This window comes from Apteryx rowi, unplaced genomic scaffold (genome assembly GCF_003343035.1).
Source record: "Apteryx rowi isolate R43461 unplaced genomic scaffold, aptRow1 scaffold_287, whole genome shotgun sequence".
NCBI classification, from domain to species: Eukaryota; Metazoa; Chordata; class Aves; order Apterygiformes; family Apterygidae; genus Apteryx; species Apteryx rowi.
In genome coordinates this window covers 257,343-279,155 of record NW_020449274.1, presented here as the reverse complement: position 1 = coordinate 279,155, position 21,813 = coordinate 257,343, and the positions used below count along the sequence as shown (strand labels likewise).

At 40.5% G+C, this 21,813-nt stretch overlaps 1 protein-coding gene across 1 annotated transcript in view; it reads left to right on the top strand.

The window, feature by feature from the left end:
* The first annotated feature begins 193 nt into the window (after nt 1–193).
* The window catches only part of PLBD1 (phospholipase B domain containing 1), a 41,278-nt gene continuing 19,658 nt past the window's right edge, over nt 194–21,813 (top strand). Inside the window, exons 1-4 of the mRNA XM_026069147.1 lie at nt 194–342; nt 9,508–9,727; nt 17,239–17,322; nt 19,252–19,390. Coding sequence (XP_025924932.1) covers nt 270–342; nt 9,508–9,727; nt 17,239–17,322; nt 19,252–19,390 — 516 coding nt within the window. The 5' untranslated portion in view covers nt 194–269. The remainder of the gene's footprint in view (nt 343–9,507; nt 9,728–17,238; nt 17,323–19,251; nt 19,391–21,813) is intronic.

The following is a 21,813-nucleotide window of genomic DNA, read 5'->3' as shown; positions in this document are numbered from 1 at the left end:
GCGCCCCTCGGCGCGCGCGGACGGCGGCGGCAGGGGGGCCTGGGGGCGGCCGTTGTCTACCGCCGCCTGAGACCCGGAGGGGAGGGGATGGGGCGGCCGGCGCGGGGGCAGCCCTCGCCCCGGCAGGGCCGCCCCCGGTGCTGGACTCTGGGGCCGGGGCGGGCGCCGGAGGAGGCGGGGGCAGCGGTGAGACCTGCCCTGAACGAGCGAAGGAAACTTCTTAAAGTCCCGCCGCCTCCTGACGCCCGCAGGAGACGCGGGGGAGCAGCATGGCCCGGCTCGGCGGCGTGTGCTGCTGCTGGGGGCTCGTCCTGCTGTGGGCCGTGGCGGGGGGCCGAGCAGGTGAGGCAGCGGCATTGGGGGCGGGCGGCGGCGGGGCCTGGCCCCGGCCCCGGGTCTCCCTGGGCAGGCGGATGAGAGGCTCGAGGCTGTCGCTGCTGTGGAGCAGCCGGGAGCGGAGCCCGGCGCGGGGCTGCCCGCGGCTGCCCAGGGGGCAACGCGGCCCGCCTGGGCCCGCCGCGGGCTCCGCGCACCGTGCTGGGCAGCGTCTCGCTGGTGTGCGCCTCCCCGTCTCTTTTGGGCGGGGGGGACCCCCAAAAAACTTACTGGGTCCCCTTGGGAATGGGGGCGACGCGGTGGGGGCTCGTCCCCTCGAGAGCTGCGGCTGTCGCGGTGAGTTTGGGGGCCGGTTAACCCCCACCCCGGGGCCAGTCCTGCAGCCCGTGGAGCGGGGACAGAGCTGCCTCCAGACCCCTTTACGTCCTGCGGGCTATGGCAGGAGGTGCCAGTGCTCGTGTTGTATTAACACGTTTCCCAAATGCCTTCTTCCCGGTTCCCAAAATGGGCCAGGAAAAACAAACTTCGAATTAAGCAAATGAAGAAACTGCTGCTGGCTCCTAGTGGTGCTCATTTTTACATGTGTTGTACAGAATTAAATGTAACATGCATGCACAGGAATAATTTAGGATGAATGCTTCTTTTTGATGCTGTGGCCTATAGTATGCTACAACTTACATCTTTTTAAAAAAAATTTAGTGCTAGCTTATGGATATAAATAATTGTTTTTGTTTCAGAGTTTGTACCTGTGCATGGGTATGAATCCCATCTGGTGTTTTCTGATTTGATAAATTTATGTTGCTTTTAAAGTAATTAATTCACCAATATCTGCTTAATTTTTAAAAACTGAGATTGTTTTCTATGGTACAAACACCACTTCATGCTAACTTCCTGCTCAGAGTTTCTTTTCATCTTTTATTTGCATAATGCAATATTTTTCAGCTGAAGCTGTAAGGCTACAATTAAGCTATTTCACTAACTGAAACTTCTGTAACATTTTCAAGCTTCCTCTGTTGGGTGCTATAATTTTTCTGTCTTTTTGATTTCTTTTCTTTTTTTTTTCTTTTTCTTCTCTTTTTTTTTTTTTGAGTTCTGCTTTTATACTGTTGTAACTGCTATGACTTCAGAGCCAAGATCTGGATATGAACAAATTTTTGCAAATGGCACACTTTTGGTAGGCTTCACAATTTACTGTAGAATCTTGGCTTCCTGCTTAAGTATTCAGTTTTCACCTGATTTGTTTGAGGGAAACCTTGCAGATGTGGACAAATACTGTGGTGTCTAACCATGTGCTAGAAGACATGCCAGCAAGGTGTGAACACTACATCTTTTTTCATTTAGAAGTATGAAATGGGTTATACAGCAATAGGAAGGATGGGGAAAAGAGTCACTAAAGGAGAGAATTTAAGATATGCTGAATGGTGTGGAGTGTGTGAAAGTGAAGCTGCCTCGGTGTAAAACCAGTAAAGGTTAGGGATGGAGAGGAGACAAGTAGAGCAGATCCTGTTTGCATTGACAGCATTGTCTAATGGGCTCTGCAGAAATGGTGAGGCAGTTGAGGAGCAAATCGCCCCCGGAAAACTTCATCTTCTTTTGCTGCTTTCAATTAACTCTGAAGATCTTAAGGGCTACTTCCACTGCTCATCTTATAGGAAACTCCTAAGCTAATGCATTAATGGTTACAGAACAAGGAAAAAAATCAGGCATCCGTTATTTTAATGTTTCCAAAATATAGCAGGCAGCTCGTCTTGTGGACAGTACTGTCTTATCTTGGAGACCTACTTTTCAAATCTTACCTGGATTGGCAAAAGCTTTTATTTCTACATTAGCAGCACTGAAAGAAGGGTCACCCATGAAGCATGCATAGAAAGTGAAAGGAATTTGGGGGTATGAAGTAGTTCCAGCTAGTGTCTGACTGATTTCTCGCAACACAGTGGAAGTTTTGGTAGAACGCTATTAAGTAGCAAATAGAAATGCCTTTAGGCTATTTAATGGAGTAAACTTACCCCTCAACACTGTGAATTGCCAAAATATATATATTTTTCAGATTGGTTCATTATTCTATAGCTATGTTCTATAACATTTCAAATGCCTTGAAGATGCTTCATCATACAGTTTGGAAAATGTAGAGAATATTCTCTGGTAAAAATCACTTAAATTTAGAATCTAGGAGATTAGTGAGGCTACTTGTGAAGCTGGGATTTTTGTTGTTTTTTTGTATGTGTGTCTTCTCTGGATGACTCATCCTGGGGACCTGCAATTGTTTTGACAAGTTTTCTGTATCAGCTAAGCTTTCCATGTGAACGTGAAAGCCATGAAGATTCAAACTCTTAATTCATAGTTTACGTAGCTGAATATTGCTTCTCTCTCTCGAAAGCATAAATCGGGGGATTAGGCTTCAAATAATGACAGGCCTGTTAGAGACAAATTGAAAAATTACTTAAACCTTAACTGTATGAGGAAATAGGGTGAATTAAGGCCAATAGAATAGAAGGCTCAAATAGCTTATATTCAAGCAGAACAAGAAAGCATTGACTACTTTAATTGAAAATTACTGGGTTTCATGTTAAGTTCTTGTGTGGCTTAAATTAATTTCTAAAGAAGTCCTGAAGTAATTAACATTTATTTTGTAGTGGATTTCAATCATAGCTGTATTTTGAAATTTCAGTTGTACTTTAGAGGTATACGACCTTTCTAAAAGGTTAGAGGGATGATGCTAAAATTTTGCTGGGGAAATAGGACAAGCCATATCAAGCTACAAAATTGAACAGAAATGCCAGATGTTGCTTGTTGTGACTGACCTGAAATATTTAATGGGTAAATCCTGCTAATATAAATTAACTACTGAACTTTAGTTCTGGGAGAGGGTAAACTGGATATGAGAGATGTGCAACTTTGCGCTAACTTTTTGTGGTTTCTAAGTTGTGCAAAACTAGTTCTTGGTGAAAGGGAAAAGGGATAGCTTCCTTATTTAATGGAAAGTGTATAGGTAGAATCTGCCAAGTATATCTTAATACCTCTACAGAAAAAAATCTTCACCTTTGAAAATCTATAAATAAAAAATAGACATTAAAAAATATAGCTAAAAATTACAAGGCAAGGAATCCAGTGGGTTTCCTATTCTTAAATGTTGTTCATTCTAATTTAGCTTGTCACTCTCATTTATGTCATTGTGAAGCCTGAAATGCATAAAATGATTGAAAATATTCCCGGTGCTGCATTGCTCATCAGTGGACTTATTTCTCAGACTAAGGGAAAGTATAAATATTAGTTTCCACCCCCAAACCTTGTAGCCCCTTTCCTTTGTAAGGAAAAGGGAGTTCTGTTAATTTCTAAATAGAAAGTCCAGTAACCTCTCTAGATGTATGTATTTTATTTTTGTTTTTAATAAACAACTTAGGCTGGAAAAGCAGCTGTTGTGTATTACCAAAATAATTTTACCAATCTTAAGGCATGTCAGGCATTACTTTTGCAGTAACTTATTTACTAAATATAGGTGATACATATCAAAAGTTACACTAGTTAAATGCTATTGAGCCTTCTCTCTGTATTTCTACTCTTTTTTCTTTTCTTCTCTGTCCATTCTGTTTTCTCACTACAAGTTGCTACTACTTTTTTGATGTCCTCTTCAGCATCTACTTTCTTTGTTTCATCTTCCCTCAGTCCCACTTGATATTTCCTTTAATTGTTTTCTCTAGCTTCTGGCAAATGTGTGTATTTCTACTCTCCCCACTGCCACTAAGTAGAAGACAAGCCCTGTTTCTCACGCACCCTGCCAACTCCTGTACTCAGACAAAAATGGCAGAGAAAAGATCTGGCATTTCAGCCTGAAAATCAAAGGGACCACCAGCACCTTCCAGCCACAGCTGAGATATCTTCATATTTCCGTTATTAAGGGTATAATCTTGGCAAAAGGCAGGGTACTTCTCCATTGCTGAAGGAATTCCAGCACTCTCCCAACTGTGATTCTATTCATGTATTTTTATTGGGCAGATGTGTTGTAGTATTTTCATTAACATCAGGCAATTTGAGGAAAGGCTTTTCTCAGTGCCTGCTAACAGCTGGAAAGGAGAAGCAGCATGTATTTATTCACACGCTTGTTTTGTCATTGCACTTCTCCATTTTTGTCTCCCACCGTAAGTGTGCTGGTGGCTGTGTTTGAACTGTGTATCTCTGGTCCTATACAAGTCTCCTGACTTGCTGGTTGCGGTGAGGGGGAAGGGTGAATCCACTGACCTACCCTGTCCCCAGGGAGTTGAGTCATTCATTGCAGTAAGTAGTTCCAGTGTCTGCTTCTGTTAGTTGGGTCATACCAAGCAATATTGGTATGGAGACTCCACAATTTATTTTTACTGTCTTTGATGCACTTTAGAGTCCTGGGAGCAGGTAATAGGCTAAGATATGTGTCAGTGTTTGCTCTGCTACACCCTGGGAAGTCTAACTTAGGCGTGATAACCAGGATGATCTGTAGATTCATGGAGATGTTGCATTTGATTCATGTGTAAGAAGTTACCATTGCAACCAATGGGAGAATTGCTGGCGTCTCTGCCTCACCCTCCAAAAATAAATATAAAAATACCAGCGTTACCCTTCCCGAGAAGGGTTCCTGTTCTTGCAGGACACATATGGGGTTTTGAGTAATATGCTTAGATATCTATATTTCATTATATATTTCGGTTCTGGATGGCTTTCTTGCTAAAGGTAGTGCTGCTAGTTTAAAAGAATAGGAGTTAAAATTGTAACAAACTGGGTGATAAGAAATGCTTGAATTACATTGTAGTGTAAGCTTGTTTAGGTGTATACAGACTTTAAAGCTTGTACTCCAACTGTAGCTTTAACTCCAACTATAGCAAGATACAGACTTATTTTTAAAATATTAAAATACTTTTAAAAGATAATTACTATTATGATTTATATATAATACTATATATATATAAAAACATAAATATGTATGCCTTGAAATAAACATAGCAGGTTCATGATACCTAGGTATTTTGACACTTTATGTCAGAATTGGGAAGCTATAGGCCTAAATCTTTGAACCAGGTGAAATCAGGTGATGAGTGGCAGAATTACAAGTGACTTCAGTATTGGGAAATGGTCTTTTCCAAATAATGAAGAAAATATTTGGGGGATGGAAAAAGTAGTTGCTCCTGAGTTCATTTGAACTTCAGTGAAATACACTTGATAAGGATTTCTGTTGGGAACTGCCATGAAAAACATGTATATTTGTATTTACAAGCAAAGAGCAACATATTACATCACTGTAGTTCACAAACAACTTTTGGAGGTGAAGTGAGAAAGCATTTCTTCCACAATTCTTGGAAGTGCATAAGCAGAGCTTATTATTGCCAGTAAAGATAAAGCAGTGAAGTTGAAGGGGAGAGGGGAAGGGTTGTTCTTGATGTGTGGATATAGTTGAAGGGATGGCAAAGGGTGCTGTTACCGGCATTGAAGACTGTTGTGTGCTTGGAGATTTTGGTATTAAAAATGGCTATGGCTATCATTTTGAATGTGGATGTGAAGTTCCCAGTTCTCCTGTTCTCCATGCTCATTTTTCACCTCTGTCATGTATCTCCTTGCAAGTTCACCATAATATTTAATATTTTAATCTGATGAATCAGTATCTGGCACTTGTTACCCTCTCCTGGGTGCGAGCATCATTGTAAAGCCACATATATGACATGTAACCCTTTGCTTTTCCTTTAAATGCCTGTCTAGCTTTGTGGCAAATCATTCTGCACTTTCATACTTCCCCCTCCCATCCTTTTCCAGTCTGGGTCTCCCCCATTTTAAATTACCATATAGTGGAGTTAGGGGCGGGGCAAACTAATTTTAAAGTTTGTTCTGACTTATGAAAACATCTCTGTATGTTTATGCCCTAGCAGTGGGAGGAGAGAAGCAGGGAAAACAAACAAACAAAAACCCCACAGCATGCCATTTTAGACAACCTGTGTTCAGGGTACTTGTCCTTCTTAACTCAGTCTATCTGGCACTGGGATCAGCCTTATTTAAAAAGAAAGCAACAGATCTTTTGCTTTAGGTGGAGGAAAGTTTCTTTGGCATACCTACTTGATCTGTGGGCACTAATAACAATAACCTGCTGCCCTAGTTCCTCTTGATTACTTCCCACCTCTTCATTAGGCTGGAGGTGGCAGAAAGAGCATCATCTTTCTCAGAGCATTTCTTTCCTTCTTTTTTATGTTCTAACTCCTTTTAAGTCATTCCTCAATTGTCTTTGCGAGCAGAGCACACAGCCTGCCTTTCCTCTGCCCCTGCTGTGGGCTTCCTAGTCAGAATCTGCCTTCCCTTCAGTGCTGGACAGGCTGGTTGTGTTCTGTGCTGGACCCTTGCACCACTTCTTCAAAGGATCTGCCTTTCCATGTAGTTAGCATTCCCTGTCCTCTTTGCGTTTGTGAGCTTTAGTTTTGTAAGATGACATTTGACTGTCCTCAGCGATGACCCTTGTCGGCCTGCTCTTCTTTCTGTAGATGTTCAGTTTGAGCAAGTCCCATGTTAACCCTTACTTTAAAGTAGTGGAATTACCACATGTATTACTAAAAGATAGTTAAGGAGTCATAACAGAAAAGTAAAATTATGGCTCTTGAAGAGGTATCCAAAGTCTGTCATGTCTCAATCCTTTAAATAGCCTTGGTACCTGGCAGATGAGAAACATGTTTTTAAACATTGTGTTCCAAGTCCCTGGAATGATTTCCTTTCTAAATATAGATGCATGTTAATACTTCTATTATTGTCCATAGAGCTAGGAAAAATAAAGTTTTCCTTCAGTACTAAAATTGTCCTAGCTATCACTTCTTTTTACCTATTCACAAGAAAAGTATCTCTAGTACATTTTGAAGACTGACTTAGTAGGGAACGGTTATTGCTATCCTTGCTGGAATGCCAGGAAGGAACAATTGTCTGGTTGAATGACACAGTATTCAAGAGTCCGGTAAAATGGATTAAAACTGGCTTAAAGCAACTGAGTAACCGCTATGTCAAAAAGCGGTTAGTTGAAGAAAGCTTAGCTCTTAGAAAAAAGTTTTGCTCTTTTCTCTCTTACGAAGAAAGGCTGGAAGAGCTGGGCCTCTTCCCTGGAGAAGAGAAGACTGAGGGGCGATCTTATCAATGTGTATAAATACCTGAAGGGAGGGTGTGAAGAGGATGGGGCCAGACTCTTTTCAGTGGCGTCCAGTGATAGGACGAGAGGCAATGGGCACAAATTGAAACACAGGAAATTTCGTCTGAACATAAGGAATAGGAACACCTTTACTGTGAGGGTGACTGAGCACTGGAACAGGTTGCCTGGAGAGGTGGTAGAGTCTCCATCCTTGGAGATGTTCAAAAGCCGTCTGGATGGCATACTGGGCAACGTGCTCTAGGTGACCCTGCTTGAGCAGGGGGGTTGGACTAGATCTCCAGAGGTCCCTTCCAACCTCGACCATTCTGTGATTTTGTGATTTTGTTCAAATACTTTGACTCTTCATAAAAGTCTGTTCTTAATGTTATGTTTTGTAGTACTGAGTCAAATAGGTGCACTTAATTTGAAATCAAACTAGATGCTTGACAAACATTCTGCTTGCAGCTTTTTAAAGAGCAATAAATATTATGCTGACATTGTGTTGCTTTTCTTATAGTTCCAGTTACCATAGCATGCATACTAAGATCATTGAGTATTCTGGATACTCATAGAGTATCTAGCTACTCATAAAGTAGCTAACTGTCTACTTTGCAGCTGATATGGGTATGGTGCACAAGATTAATTGTGGTAAGGAATAGTAACCAAGTTGTATTTTCTTGCTGTAAGCTGGCAATACCAGTTGCCACACATTGGAGAAGGGCCAGGGGAATAGAATCTCACAGGTTTCTCAATAGTTGTACAGTGTTTCTTTTGAGAAGTTAAGGGATAAGCTCATAATTCTGGGAACTCTGACTCAAGATTTTTGAACTCTCTCACTTGCAATACCATACTAGTCTTTTGAGTTGTGAATTAGAGATCTGATGTAACCAGGTCCAACCTTAGGGAAGGCTGAATGACTTGAGATTTTTTTGAAAGCGGTTTCCCTTTCTCTTTGTTATTGATCTTGAGAAGAGCAAAACTTGACTAATTCAGAGTATATATTTTAAATGGCAGTCTAAGAAGAATTCTGGAGCAGTCTAATGCCCGACTTCCCTTCTTCCCTCTTCATTTAACACTCTTGTGATCTCTTCTGTTCCTGTTTGGGTGATGGGTTCTGTGCCTTGTAAAGGATTGCAGTTCTGTGGTGCTTTTGCTTTTCAGTGTCTGATCCACTAAGTTCTAATCGTCCTCTTGGATAATGCCACCTTCAGGATTAGTTGCCCAGGAAGACAATTTAGAAAACCCTTGCAGTCTTTCGAATCTTTAGGTGGAAAGCAAATTTGACAGTAGCTATAATCCTTTCCAGTTGCTAAGACATGCTGTCTTTTAAAATTACTTTCAATAAGATTTGTATAGATTTTCTTTTGGGCCAGGTGAGGGAACACTTTTCTTCTAAGTTTTATTTCAAGACTCAGCTGTGTCAGATGCTTTATACTGAAGGAGATGTAACTAATTTCCTAATGAGTAACATAAGAGTATTTATCTTTTGTCCTGGTAAAACTCCAGTTAGTTCTCATACCACTTTCCAGTATGTTAACATCTGTGTTACTATACATGGTGGAACTAAACCTGATAGAAAGCAATCAAATTAATCCTTTAAACTTGTGCCAAGAGAGTATTTTGGCATTCAGTATTGGATAGGAAATACCTACTCATGCTTCCCTGTAGTAAGCCTTACTTTTAGTCTTGTTTTGCAGCAACTACTTTGTTAGTTCTCTGTCTTTGGAAATTCTGCAATGAGACTTCCAAAAATGTGATAGACCAACCCATTCAACTCTCTTGCATAAATCTGCATACAGCTATGTAATAACAGCTAATTAATGATGCTTGGGACTAGAAACTTCAACTGGAGTTACCAGCCTGAAAATTGAAACATTCTGTACATGTTGCAACTAATTCTCTGATCCCTTCAATCTTCTGTGAGATGCAGCACTGTCTAAGTGAAATGAAGTTCCTATAAAACCTGTTGCTTTGTCAGGTGTATTGCGAGACTAATTTCCCATTTTTGTCTGTTTGTTTGTTTCCCTTGACCCCTTTCGTTTTCACCCTAGAAATCCGCTATGCAACTGTGTACTGGAATAAAGCTGAGAAAACACTTCAGGTCAAGAATACACTGGACAGAAGTGGAGATGCCTATGGTTTCTACAATGACACTATACAGACAACAGGTTGGGGAGTTCTGGAGATCAGAGCAGGCTATGGCAGTCAGACCTTAAGCAATGAAGATATCATGTATGCATCTGGCTTTTTGGAAGGGTATCTCACAGCTCCGTAAGTAGCCGAGGAAGCAACTCAACTTGCAACACTTCCAGTGGCTTTCTGTACTAGTTTCTTCTTCTCCTTATTTCCTGTCTGTTTAAACTAACTATACATTTAGCAACTGTGTGCTGTTCTTTTAATTAGTAGTAAGTATGAAGTATAGCATCTTTATTACAGGATGAAGATGTGGTTTCTGCTCTGTGCACTCTCCTCTTCATCCTGTAGGTTCCTTAACACCTTGGTGAGATAGATGAGTACTGTATCTGTGTTACTGATCAAGTAATGTAATCGCAGAATGTGCATATGTGTAATGAAGTGCATAAGCCCTGTGTTGTAAATAGTTACAAAAGGATAGCAGAAAGAATAGTTATTTCCCCAGCCTATAGTTAGGTGACTGACCATCAGCAGACGAGACACTTGAGAACAGTTCAGGCAGGGAGAAGTGTGGCTAGCAAAGGCCTCAGGACTTTCTTAAGGAGCTTTTTCAGCAAACACTGTCCAGAAACTGCTGGGCAACAGACTGAAACCTCACAACGTGCTGAGAAGTTTAGTATCTCTTGGACAAATTTAAAAATTGTACTGATAGGCTAGGAGGCAGACTGGCCTTGGTCTAGAAGGTTCAGTGTGCTCCTGAAGGACCTTTGGAGGGGTGAGGGACTGAATCTTACAACACAAATCTATGGAAAATTGACAGCATTTTTGTACTTGTTATGAATTCACAGCAGTGTGTGTTGGGTGTGTGGTTTTTTTAATTTTTAACCATTCTTGGCTAAGTGGGAAGATAGCATGGGACTATAAGATACTAACTGATGGGAAATACCTGGTGCTACAGCTAAGTACATGATGTGGCTTGGAGTTGAACAGGTTCCATCTTTTCCTCTGTTGACTTAGTCACAGCGAAAGAAAAATTCCCAAGGTCTGATGCTGTCTGTGGAATAGTTGGGAGATGTTTGTGATGAATGCTGTGACATGAATTTGGCTTTACCAGCTTTGCTTCCAGAACACTGAAATACACATCCATAGGCTACATTGAACGGGCCAGCAGGGCAGAGTTGTTTGTGCAACAGTTATGTCAACTATGGCTGCTGGACAAGATAATATTAATTTTAATGAGTAGTAAGACATTTTAAGATCAATTAAGATTTACAGATAGTTCTTTGATCATATAATGTGTTAAAGTGACTCTCCAGTGGACTTTTCTGGAGAGACAACTAGGTCTCTGGACAAGAATATTATAGTATGAAGGAAATTCAATAAAGTAATACTTGTCAATAACAAAACACTTTGTTGGGGCAAGGAAGGAGGAATCTTAGCGTTCTGAGTGCACAGCATGTACCCCAAGCAGGAAGGGAAAGGAAGTGCATATAAGAGATTTAAATATTTGCTATTAGATTGTGGCATGAGATGTCAATATTATGTACTATTCAGTCAGCTTATGTAAACTGTGTTTGGATCTGGTGGATGTTAGTATTACATCAAAATATTTTGTTACGATTGTGTTGTGCAACAGAATTTCACTAAGGCTGTACCTAGATGCATTCATCTCTACGTGATTAAGCTGAAACTCTGTCATAGCATGGACTGAGCTCTAAGTAGTAAGCCCAGATGGCAAATAATGTTCTAGTTTCAACAAACCTCTTCCTATTTCCCCTGCCTCCATACCAGACTTAAGTCTTCCTAGCTGTCTTTTTAAAAAAACCAAAACAAAACTTTAGTATAGACCCATTCCTTTAAACATGGATTGAATGTGGAAAAAGTATATGCAAGCACTTTATCGCATGTCCTAGTCTACTTGCAGGCTTAGAGGAGGGAGTTTTTCCTGTGTCTTTCCACAGGTGTTAGTAAAGTTTTGCCTAAGTGATGGCGCTCACAAGTGACTGTTCAAGGTTTTCCCCTTCTCTAGGCAAGATGCTTACCAGGGCTGTTTTCCAACCCTAGCTGTTGTTACTGCAGTGCTGCTAGCTCCACCACTGAGCAGCCCTTTGTCAAGAGGTGGATATAGCAGAAATAACAATGAAAAAGAGAACTGGAAAAATCTGAAAATGAAGTTGAGGGTTTGGATTAATGAAAAGGTTAGGAAAGCAGGTGTGAGACCTGTTTTTTAAGCAAGCTGGGGACCTCAACTGGTTTAAAGCAGTTTAAGTCTAAGAATGGATTAAGATGCAGAAACAGAAATAACCAAAGCCTTTCTTCTTTTGAGGAAACTTCTTGAGGAAATCCACTGAGAAATCCTCAGACAGTGCAATAATTGAAAATGATTACCATCACTAAAACGACTATCAAATATTATACATACCACTTGAATTTAGTTTTGGGCTATGCCTTTGCCCCTTAGTATGTCTATGACTGCACTGGGAGCATATTCCTCACTGAGGGTTATGAATATCAGCCTTTATTGTCAGGTCTTGTAAAGTTATTTCAGATAAGAGGGCTCTTCTGTGAAGCTAAGAATACCTACCTAAAATGGGCTAATGAGCAGAGATGAATTTGTGATATGCTCCACTGACCCTTGAAAAGGCAGAATTTATTACTTCAGTATTTACCTGCAAGACCTTGGTGTGTCTCTTATTCAATAAATGGCAAACTGGCAGATCCTCTTTCACAGTGGGTTTGCACTTTGCTGAACCACAGGAGTAGTGAGAACTGGCTGAAACTTGAAGGCTTTAAGTTTCCTCTCAAAACCCTGTTTCTCCTTCTTTCTTTTGCCTAAATATTCAGAATCCTAATTAATGCCAAGGCAGATGTTCTTTCCCTGGGACAGTTAAACAAGTCTTCCATATTGATCTGGAAAGAGTCTCTCTCAGGCTCTAGTTCCTATCTCCATCAAACTGCCTGGTATATTCAACCTGTGTTCAGGGAAGCTCTTTAGCACTGTTGAGACTTCTCTCATGAGAAGAAGTCTTTAAACGCCTTCATTCTCCTTTTGCACACATCGGTGCCCACAGCAACTGCACAGAGCTCAATGTCCCTTTTTAAGGGCTATCCTGTCCTGGTAACAGCAGGGAAGAGTATAACAATCTGTTCCAGTGTGCCGAAAGCTTTACCTGCATCAACAACCACTCCCTATCGAACACTGAGCTTCAGGAATACTATCTAAATTGACTGGCATGCTCCATTACACTAAGGAACATGTAGATCCTAGCTAGTTTTCATCATGAAAATCCTTTCAAAACAGCAACGAAAGGAGGTATCCTGCAATGCTTTTTACCTACTTTAACTTTTACCAAACAAAATATTCCGCGAAGTGAAACTAATAGTTTACTTCGCCTTGGAAGAGCATTAATTTATTTCTGCCTAATTCCGTATCAGTACATTCAAAGCTCTGCTGATTTGACAAAACAAACAACAAAACCAAACTGCTTGTACCCCTTTCATTTTAAAGGATTGCATCCAGATCTCGTGTAGCTTAGTGGCATAAATTCAGGGGAATAGGAGAAAGATGAAAAAGGAAGGGAGACCAGGAGTGGGGGGGAAGGAGGTAGTATATTTCTATGACTTCTTTTGGGTTTCCAAACTTTCAGCTCAGATGAGATGAACTCTCTCTGTTATTAATAAACATATACATTGCATTTCTTCATTGGGGGATCCCAGAGCCGCTTTTGGCCCAAACTAGGAATTCTTGCTTTGTAAGTTATTTTTAAGGGGGGGGGGGAAATTGCTCCAAATTTTCAAAAGTGAAAGAACTTATAATCAGATGTCTATCTCCTTGTTTGGGCAACTAAAACAAATGCTCTGTCATGAGTGTATTTGGTCATCTTTGGGCTCTCTGAAGTCATCCTCACAGCTGCTAGTCTGTGTATCCTTACTGAGATGGGATTGCATAGTTCCCCCCTGTGGGACCCAATCGGTCACCATGTCTGCACTGCCATGCAGCATGGCTTCAAGGGTGGGTTTGGAGTGAAGACAAACACTTGACACTATGTGATTGTACTGTACAAGCACCACCATGAGTGACTGTGGCACAGCCCCTGAAAGGAAGACATTAGTGTGGATCTCAGTTACCAGGCTTACTTAATGTATTGTTACCTATAGCCTGGACAACTCCAGGGTCTCCAGCTGTCTTGCTTCCATTTGTGTCAATGACTTCATGAAGGAGAAATGACCCAAGGTACCTCCTTGAAGAAATTCTAGAGTCCTACCAGGAAGAGCTCTGATCTCATGTATGGCATTGACACAGGGATACTTTGGAAGCTTGAACTGAGGTCAAAGTGCAGGTTCCTGCAGAGGCTGTCTGGCTAGCAGGAGCTCCAGGGCAAGAGTGCTCGCAATTCAGAGACTTCCAGGAATGTTCAGCTATCTCAGTCCTTGCATTACACTTATGGCTTGAAGAAAGGTTTCTAGGCACAGCTGGGCCTCTTGATGTAAGCATAGGAGTGACAAAATAGCCCTTTTAAAGGATAAGTTTTGTTCTTGGTAGGAAACCAAGCCAAATGCAAGACAAATGAATTAAAACAAACAAACAAAAAAAACCCACACAGGACTGTTTTATTTCAGATTACATCTCAACTCTAGCTTTATAGGTCTGTAGAGTAAAAATCAATAGCTGAGCTAGTCAGACCCTTCTACGGGTCAGGATAGGAACACAGGCATTTCTAGAGCATGATTCATCTCTTTCCAGTGTAGACACCTGATTCAGATAGTAACTCTCTATTTTGTAAACATATATAGTTAGTGGTGGGATAAATCCCATTCCTAGTGTCTAGAGATCCAGACATCAGTATGTTCTGACTGCAATCTCTCACCTCTCTGGAAGGATCAGTCCTATTATCCAGCCAAAGTTGCTTGCTCTGGTTTTCTTGGATTTAAATTCCCCTCACCTACTACAAACAGAAGTGTTGCTGAGGCCTCACTTCATTTGTTCAATGGCAGAGCACATCCAAATCTGTGACATTAAGCACATACTTTTAATCAGTTCCAATGGGGATATGTGAAGTGCCTAAGAGCAGGATTTAAATTTGAACCATTATTAATTGTACTTCCCCACCCCCTGCCACGATATGACTTTAGCTGACCTGAGTCCCGTCATGCTCCTCTAATTTGGAGAAATAGAGCTCTGCTTTATGATTTTGTAATTTTAATTCTTGTCCCAGCTTTGTAATTGCCTTGCATTTGGCTTTAGATAGAGTTGCAAAGCCTTACCTTACTATAATGGTCCACTTTACTTCAGAGGATAATACGCTTATGAAACATGCAAGCCATACACATAGGAGCTTTGTTAAAGAAAAGAAAAAAAAAAAACCCACAGGGCGTTTAGGAGAAAAAACTCAGTAACCTTGGGCATTTAAAAAAGAAAAATCATTTCTTGGCATTGTCTTTCCTCTGTTAGCATGATACAAGAAGGAAGGCCATTAAAGAAGTTGTTTTCAGTCCCCTGATTGTGAACAAACCCAGTCCCTACATCAGTCATCACAGCTGCAAAGTACCACTAGTGTAACATCTGCCTTGTGTTGCATACCCTTTGAGTGCACCAAATGAAGACACTAGAGCTGATGGTTGAACCTAGAAGCCTGATTATCTGTCCCAGCCCAGGCAGTGATTAGAGTAGTATCCTGGGTGTTCTTATCCTCCTCATTTGGCTCTCATCCATAAAAGACCATTTCATGCTGCTTGCCCCCCCCTTTTCTAGTCCCATCAGAGCTCTGACTTGTAGTATGGAGCATGTTACATGATAATTTACTTCTAAAATTGCTTGGGAATTTTACTTGTTGAATTCCCTGTGACTGCAAGGGTGCAGGATATTGATCAGCCTCTTCAACTTTCTTACCCTCTTCAAGAAGTGTGCTATGGTTATGGCATGTAGTCTTTTGTTAAATGGGAAACTGAGAAACTAAAATTGATAGTATGACTACAGTTTCATGACAGGTGTAGTGGCGTACAGCTGCTGGAGATTTTGCTCCTCCCTCTGCAGATCCTGTCCCCCTCCACAGATCCTACCCCCTCACTTGCAGCTCCCCGGCACTGATCCGGCCCTTTCATGCATTGACTTTCTAACCTAGCAGGAAGCTGCAGTCTTGCACCAGCTCTGGTGCTTATCTGCTACATGATAACCCAATTCCAACTGCAAATGTGCCAGAAAAATAATTCGCTTTCTTGCTGGCTTAATGTTTTGCCTGAATGTTTTGCAGACCATTTAGATTTTGTAGTCAAAGGAGTGCCAGAGTTGACATATGAAGCAGTGGTATCGCACAACCAAGTGGTACCTAAAGAACTGGGAACAGGGAAAGGGGGGGAAGGACTGAAAGAGAAGGGAGGAGGTCAACAGTTCAGTATCTTTAATTCCCAGCAAACTGCTCAATCATCTCTGCTATAGTCTTTAATTATGCCCCAAGAGAAACTGTAAAGAATAGCTCCTATCTGTACCCTTCCCAGAGGAAGTTGCCCTCATGGATTTTAATACAAGGAATTCTGTCTTACTGGCATGTGCTTTCATTGAGGCTAGTATCCATTTCTCAGTTCTGCTTTTTCTCTCTCAGCACTTGGTAGGAGCTACTTTTACTGATGACTGATGTAGTTCTACCAGCTCCAGACCTTGGCAAAATAATTTCCTGCTGACCTATACCTAGAACTAAACAACTCTCCCCCTGCCGCTTTTTTTAATTTTTATTTATTTATTTATTTAAAGATTTAGTGACTGGAAACACCTTAGTTCAGTTTAAACCAGATTAAGAAATTTGATTGGAGAAAAATTAACATAATGAGAAAACACAAAAGTTCTATTTTGGTTTGATCTAGACAATTTCATTTGACCTAAAATGGAAGAATGTTTTTAAGTTTTAGACTCCTGAGCTCTTTTTGAAGGTTAATTTCATCTTGAAATGTGCAGTGTTTCATTCTGAAAATCTTTTCTTCCTCTTTATTAATGGGAACAAAACAGCTACTGAACTCAACAAAAATTCACAATAATTTTGTTCTCTACAATGCTGAATCGAGTTAGAGCTAACACCAATCTCTATTCTGTGGGAACAAGCAGGATCAACTCTTCATTTCTAAATATACACTTTAAAACATGGATATTTAGTTTAATCAGTAAGGAGAGGACACTTGGTTAATGGTAAGTAAAACTGTTAGATGTCAATCTGGGTTTCTCTCTCACTATTGAATCAGCAATTATATCCCCTTCACCTCAGTGCTTTCTTGGTCCCAGATGGAATAGTTCTCCAGTAAACCATTTCTTTTGTGCTTTAAATTAGCATGCTAGGACTACCCAGATGCTTCTGGCCTACAAACATTCCCTAAACCTGAAGTTTTGCTACAAAGTAGTTTAATCTCATTCTCACATCTTTTTCCATTGTACAGCAGTTTGAGTAGGTATTAGCAAGGCCTTTTATTTTAAGTTTAATTTTAACCATTTGTTACCTTTGCTGTTTGTTGTGCATTAAAGATGTAAAGTTATTTATCTGATTAGGAAAAGATGACTTTGTGGACTGTGCTGCTTGTATATCAATGCTTGTTGACCAATGGGGCGGTAAGGGAAGGGGAGGAAAGATGCAAAACAGTAATTTTTGCTGCTCTTGTTCTTTCAGGCGTATGTATGACCATGCTGCAAATATGTATCCACAATTAATTAAGAATCCCACCATTCGAAGCGGAGTTCAGAATTTTATGGAGTATGTATTAAGTTATTAGAAAAGAAAATATTCAAAATTTGGGGTCAGAGAATGACGGTGCTTTTCATTTTTTTTAATTCTCTTCCTTATGGGCTGTAGAAAATATATGCTTACTTTTCATCTGATTGTATGCCATTAGTATAAAAAGAATTCTAAACATACATAAAGAAAGGTAGAATCCCTAATTCTTTTCATCCAAGGAAGTGTTTAAAACTATCATTACAATGGGATAAGGCCAGTGAATTCTGAAGCTTATTCTAGTCAATAACCTTTTCTGAAAAGCTGGTATTTTGAATGTTATACTGAACAGTGTGATCTCTTGGCACCTTAATCTTTTTAGCACTGTGTATCCTTTCCTTCCACTCCTAGGTTAGCATCTTGCTTGTTCTACCATTGAAGTAAATTCTGTGCTAATCAGAAAAGTCCCGGTTCCCTTTTCTCTTCAGCTGTATAAATCAAAAGTAATTCTACTCAAATAGTGCAGTTACACTGGTGGGAAATTACAAGTGGGAAAAGAACCATGCCAGGTACTGGGAGAATCAGCTGTGATTACCACCTTTTTTCAATCTCCTTAGACTTAAGTTTTCTTCCATTCTAAACACTTCTGTAAAACTTTGGTCACTTCTGTAGATTACTTTTTCCCATTTTTCCCTCATTTTGTGCTTCTCACATGGGGATGTATATCTGATTAATTCTGTTGTTGCTGCATGTATATAAAGTCTGTTGTTGGTAGCCTATTCGAATAGAAGAAAAAAAAAGAAAAACCTTAGTGCGCTCTCTGTCCTTCTATCCTTCAGCCTTACTGCCCTCCTTGTGAAAAAAATGATGTAGCCACCATGTCTAGGCAATGTTTTTTTTCCAGAATGACTCAGTGTAGCAACTGTATCCCCAGAGATGTGGTGTTGAGATGGTGGGAGCAATACTAGATGGCCTTGTATCATTTTTCTCTTGCCTATATTCTAGACTCCTGCAGCACTGCTTTATTTTATAGAAGTCTTGTTATATGCTGCCTCATACTGAAAGCCTGTAGCCCTGAATGCTGTGACCATATGCCTGTTTCTTCTGACATACTTCTTACCTCTTGTGACTTTGAGAAAGCAAAATCTGGCTGCCTTTGTCACCCATACACTGCTGTCTGCTAGAAGAGTTTGTTTCCGTGCCAGATTCATTCACTCTTTTTTGCTGCCATATGAAATGCTGGATAGATACAGAACCAGAGGCCAGAATCTGGTCCTGACTTATTCTAATAACTGTGGTTCTTTTATGGCCCCTTGACCACAAGCCAAAGAGGGAATTCTTGGAGATCCTCATAATGTTGACTACTCTTGCCCTAGGGTCTGTTCAGCTTGTGTTGCCCCATGCCGTAAACCTGAGTTATTTGGCTGGTAGCCTGTTGACTGGACTTGGCCCATGGGATGATTTTGTTTGGCCTCCCACCTTTTCCTCAGAGGAGGACAGCAATGGCTGTCAGGCAGTGTTTGAGCACCAACAGCAGAAAGCCTTCATTGCACTTATACTCAGGATAGGCACTTCAAAGGTCAGTAAGTTTTTTCCTAAAGTAGGCATTTAAAGTGAGCAGTTCATCTGACCTATCAAATGCTTGTTTCTCTTTACTGACTGTAAGGGGAGGTTCGATCTGACATAGGCGAGTCCCTCACAGAGGTGGCGTCCATCTCTTTTGTTTATGTTAAAGGGGTGTGTGCCAGTAGAAGTGTACTACTTTAGGTACATGCATGGGTCTGGACATTTACACCCAGAGGATGCAACCTTCATGTCTGCAGGATCTCCAAACCAGGATTTCCCTCAAAACACTAGGAAGGTTGGATCATCTGGGTCATAATACAGGCCTGCATTTGTCTCTTCCCTGCATTATCAATTATACTCTAAAACAAAAAGCGAGAAAACCCCAACCTGTTTGTTCCTCTGCAGGAGACAAGATCAATGGACAAGACAACAAATCAAAAATAATAAAGATGACCCCTTTTGGAGGCATGCTGGCTATATTATTGCACAGTTGGATGGTCTGTACATGGGAGCCCTCGAGTGGGCTAAGCTACACAAACAAACAGTAAGATTGATGTGTCTCTTTTTTAGTAGTGGGGGATGGGATGTCAAAGGACAGTAGTAGATGGGAGTAGAGTAGAAGGAAATCTGATATTAACAAAAAGGAAGGAAGATAATTGGTGGCAAGTATTCTTTCTGCATGCCACTCTACAAAAATTCCAGTGGCTGTTCAATGTGGATAATGTAACTGATCTGTGGTGATGTGAGAGGAGTCCTCCTCTGAACTGGACTTGGAATCTGGGGCTCTCATGTGCTGATGAGACTGGGGATGTTTTTTGTATCTAAGTACAAATGTTGGAAGGACAGACACCTGCTAAGGTGCCTGCTGTCATCACTTTAAAACCGTTTTTGAGCAAATTACCCTCTGGGTATAAAGAGTAGCTGCAACAGCATGAATCAGCAAGTTGGGAGCTTGAGCTTTTGTTCTTATTTCCAATCATCAACCTTAAAAGTCTTTAGATTTTGGAGTATGCTTTTCATTGCTCAGTGTCTTTTCCTTTTCTGTTTTCTCTTTAAGTCTCCCATAACAAAATGTATGGCTAGTGCTGTGGCAGGCCAAATGAAGTAATTTTTTTTAGTTCATATTAAAAGTTGTACTGGAAATTGTAATTACCGTGTTCCAGATCATCAAATTTTGTGCAATAGCAGAGCTTCATTAACTCTACTGCAGGTATGGTAATTTATAATGCTGTTGCCATATGTCTGATAGGTTTCTCAGTGTGAAACTGAGGATTCGAGTAGGTGTATTTGACCTTTTTGTCTTGGTTTAACCATATCAAGGATGTAGAGAAGTTGGGGGTGCTGAATTATAAACAACTGAATTTTAGTAAAATACACACCTCTTTCATGTGTAGAACTTGATCTGGGACTTTCAGGAATGGAAACCAGCTCAAACTAAAAGGAAAAGGATGGTGTCTGTTCACAATAATAAAGAGATTCTTCCTGGTGGGCCTGAATTGTAGGGAAGATAGCAAGAAATGAGAAATTTTCCAGGAAAAGAACTCAAATTCCTTTCCAAAACACCTGTATCAGAATCCTTTAGATTTAGACAGGGCAAAAAGGTGCTAGGTTGCGTTTGAGCTATAGCCTTAGAGTAGACATGTCCTATCTGCAACGTCTGTTCTGTGATAATCATTTGTCTAACTGTATTTGGTGTCAAAAAACATTGACCTCTGAAGTGACTAAGTCATTTTGACCCTCTTTCAGTCAGGGCATGTTGTATCTCATCAGCATGCTTGTGTAAAAATGGTACGTTTAATAAAAGTTCAGATATGTGGTACAGGCTGAAATAATTGTATCCTCTATTCTTGAATTATATGCAGTGATATATATTTACGTTCTCAAATATGCCTGCAGCAGATGGTGGGATTTCTTTTTACTCCTTTCTATGCCATTGAAAATTTTTGGTTTGAGCAGTATCGCCTATATTGGGTCCATATCTTTTTATTCAAAGCAAAAAATCTTCCCCATCTGTGTGTTTAGCACTCAAGATGGTGCTATGGTTTCCTCTGTTTGCCAGAGCCAGTAAGTTAACATTAGTGTCTTGAGTATGGTTTGGACAGCTGCTGTGCACCTAGACTTTTGGGTTTCCTTGGCATCAAAATGGTACCTGACAGCTTTGTAAAAGTACACGTGGTTCCCTTAGTTGGGTACCGTTCCACTTTCCAAAGACTTCTGGGGGAGTAGGCCACAACATGCTATTTGTGTACATATTTATTGCTGTTCATATCCCCTTCAGGATATAAAGAGCCTGAAGATTGCTCCTCTGACCTTATACAGACAATAAAAACACATGTAGGTAGGATGTTAGTGACTAGCATTCTAGCTCTGACACATTCACTGATATGAGAATCATCCCAGCTTCTGTAAATCATCAGCACTAAAAAGAAACCCAAAACAGAAGACCAACAGATTCTCCAGTATCTTGCTTATTCCTTTTGATTCAAGAACGCCTGCCCCTTCCAAAGAGGCTGTGTTTTCAAATTTGCTCTTGTAGTACGTGTTTTAAGAATGTTAGTAAGGTTCTTTTGTTTAATCCCTTAGATTTTTAAGTGCAATGTTTGGGGAATAAATTTAGCTAATAGATTGTTTTCTCATACATCTGACAATCATACATTGATTCAGTTTGTCTGATGTCATTTTGATCTGTCTTTGTGCAAGAAATACAATAGCAGATATTTACTGTTTACATTACTCATATCTTTCTTTAAAAATGCTTGAAAGAACTTGTGACTGAAAGCCCCCGCAACATACAACAAATCCTGCATGTTTTGAAAAGAAAACCTCATTCATACTGCACGTTTTCCTTCATGCTGTGTGAGTTTCTTCTTCTCTCTTTCCCTTGGTAGATGCTGCTTTTTTTGATCAAAAAAATTCCTTTATATATACACGTATGTGTGTGTGTGTGTGTGTGTGTGTGTTTGTGTG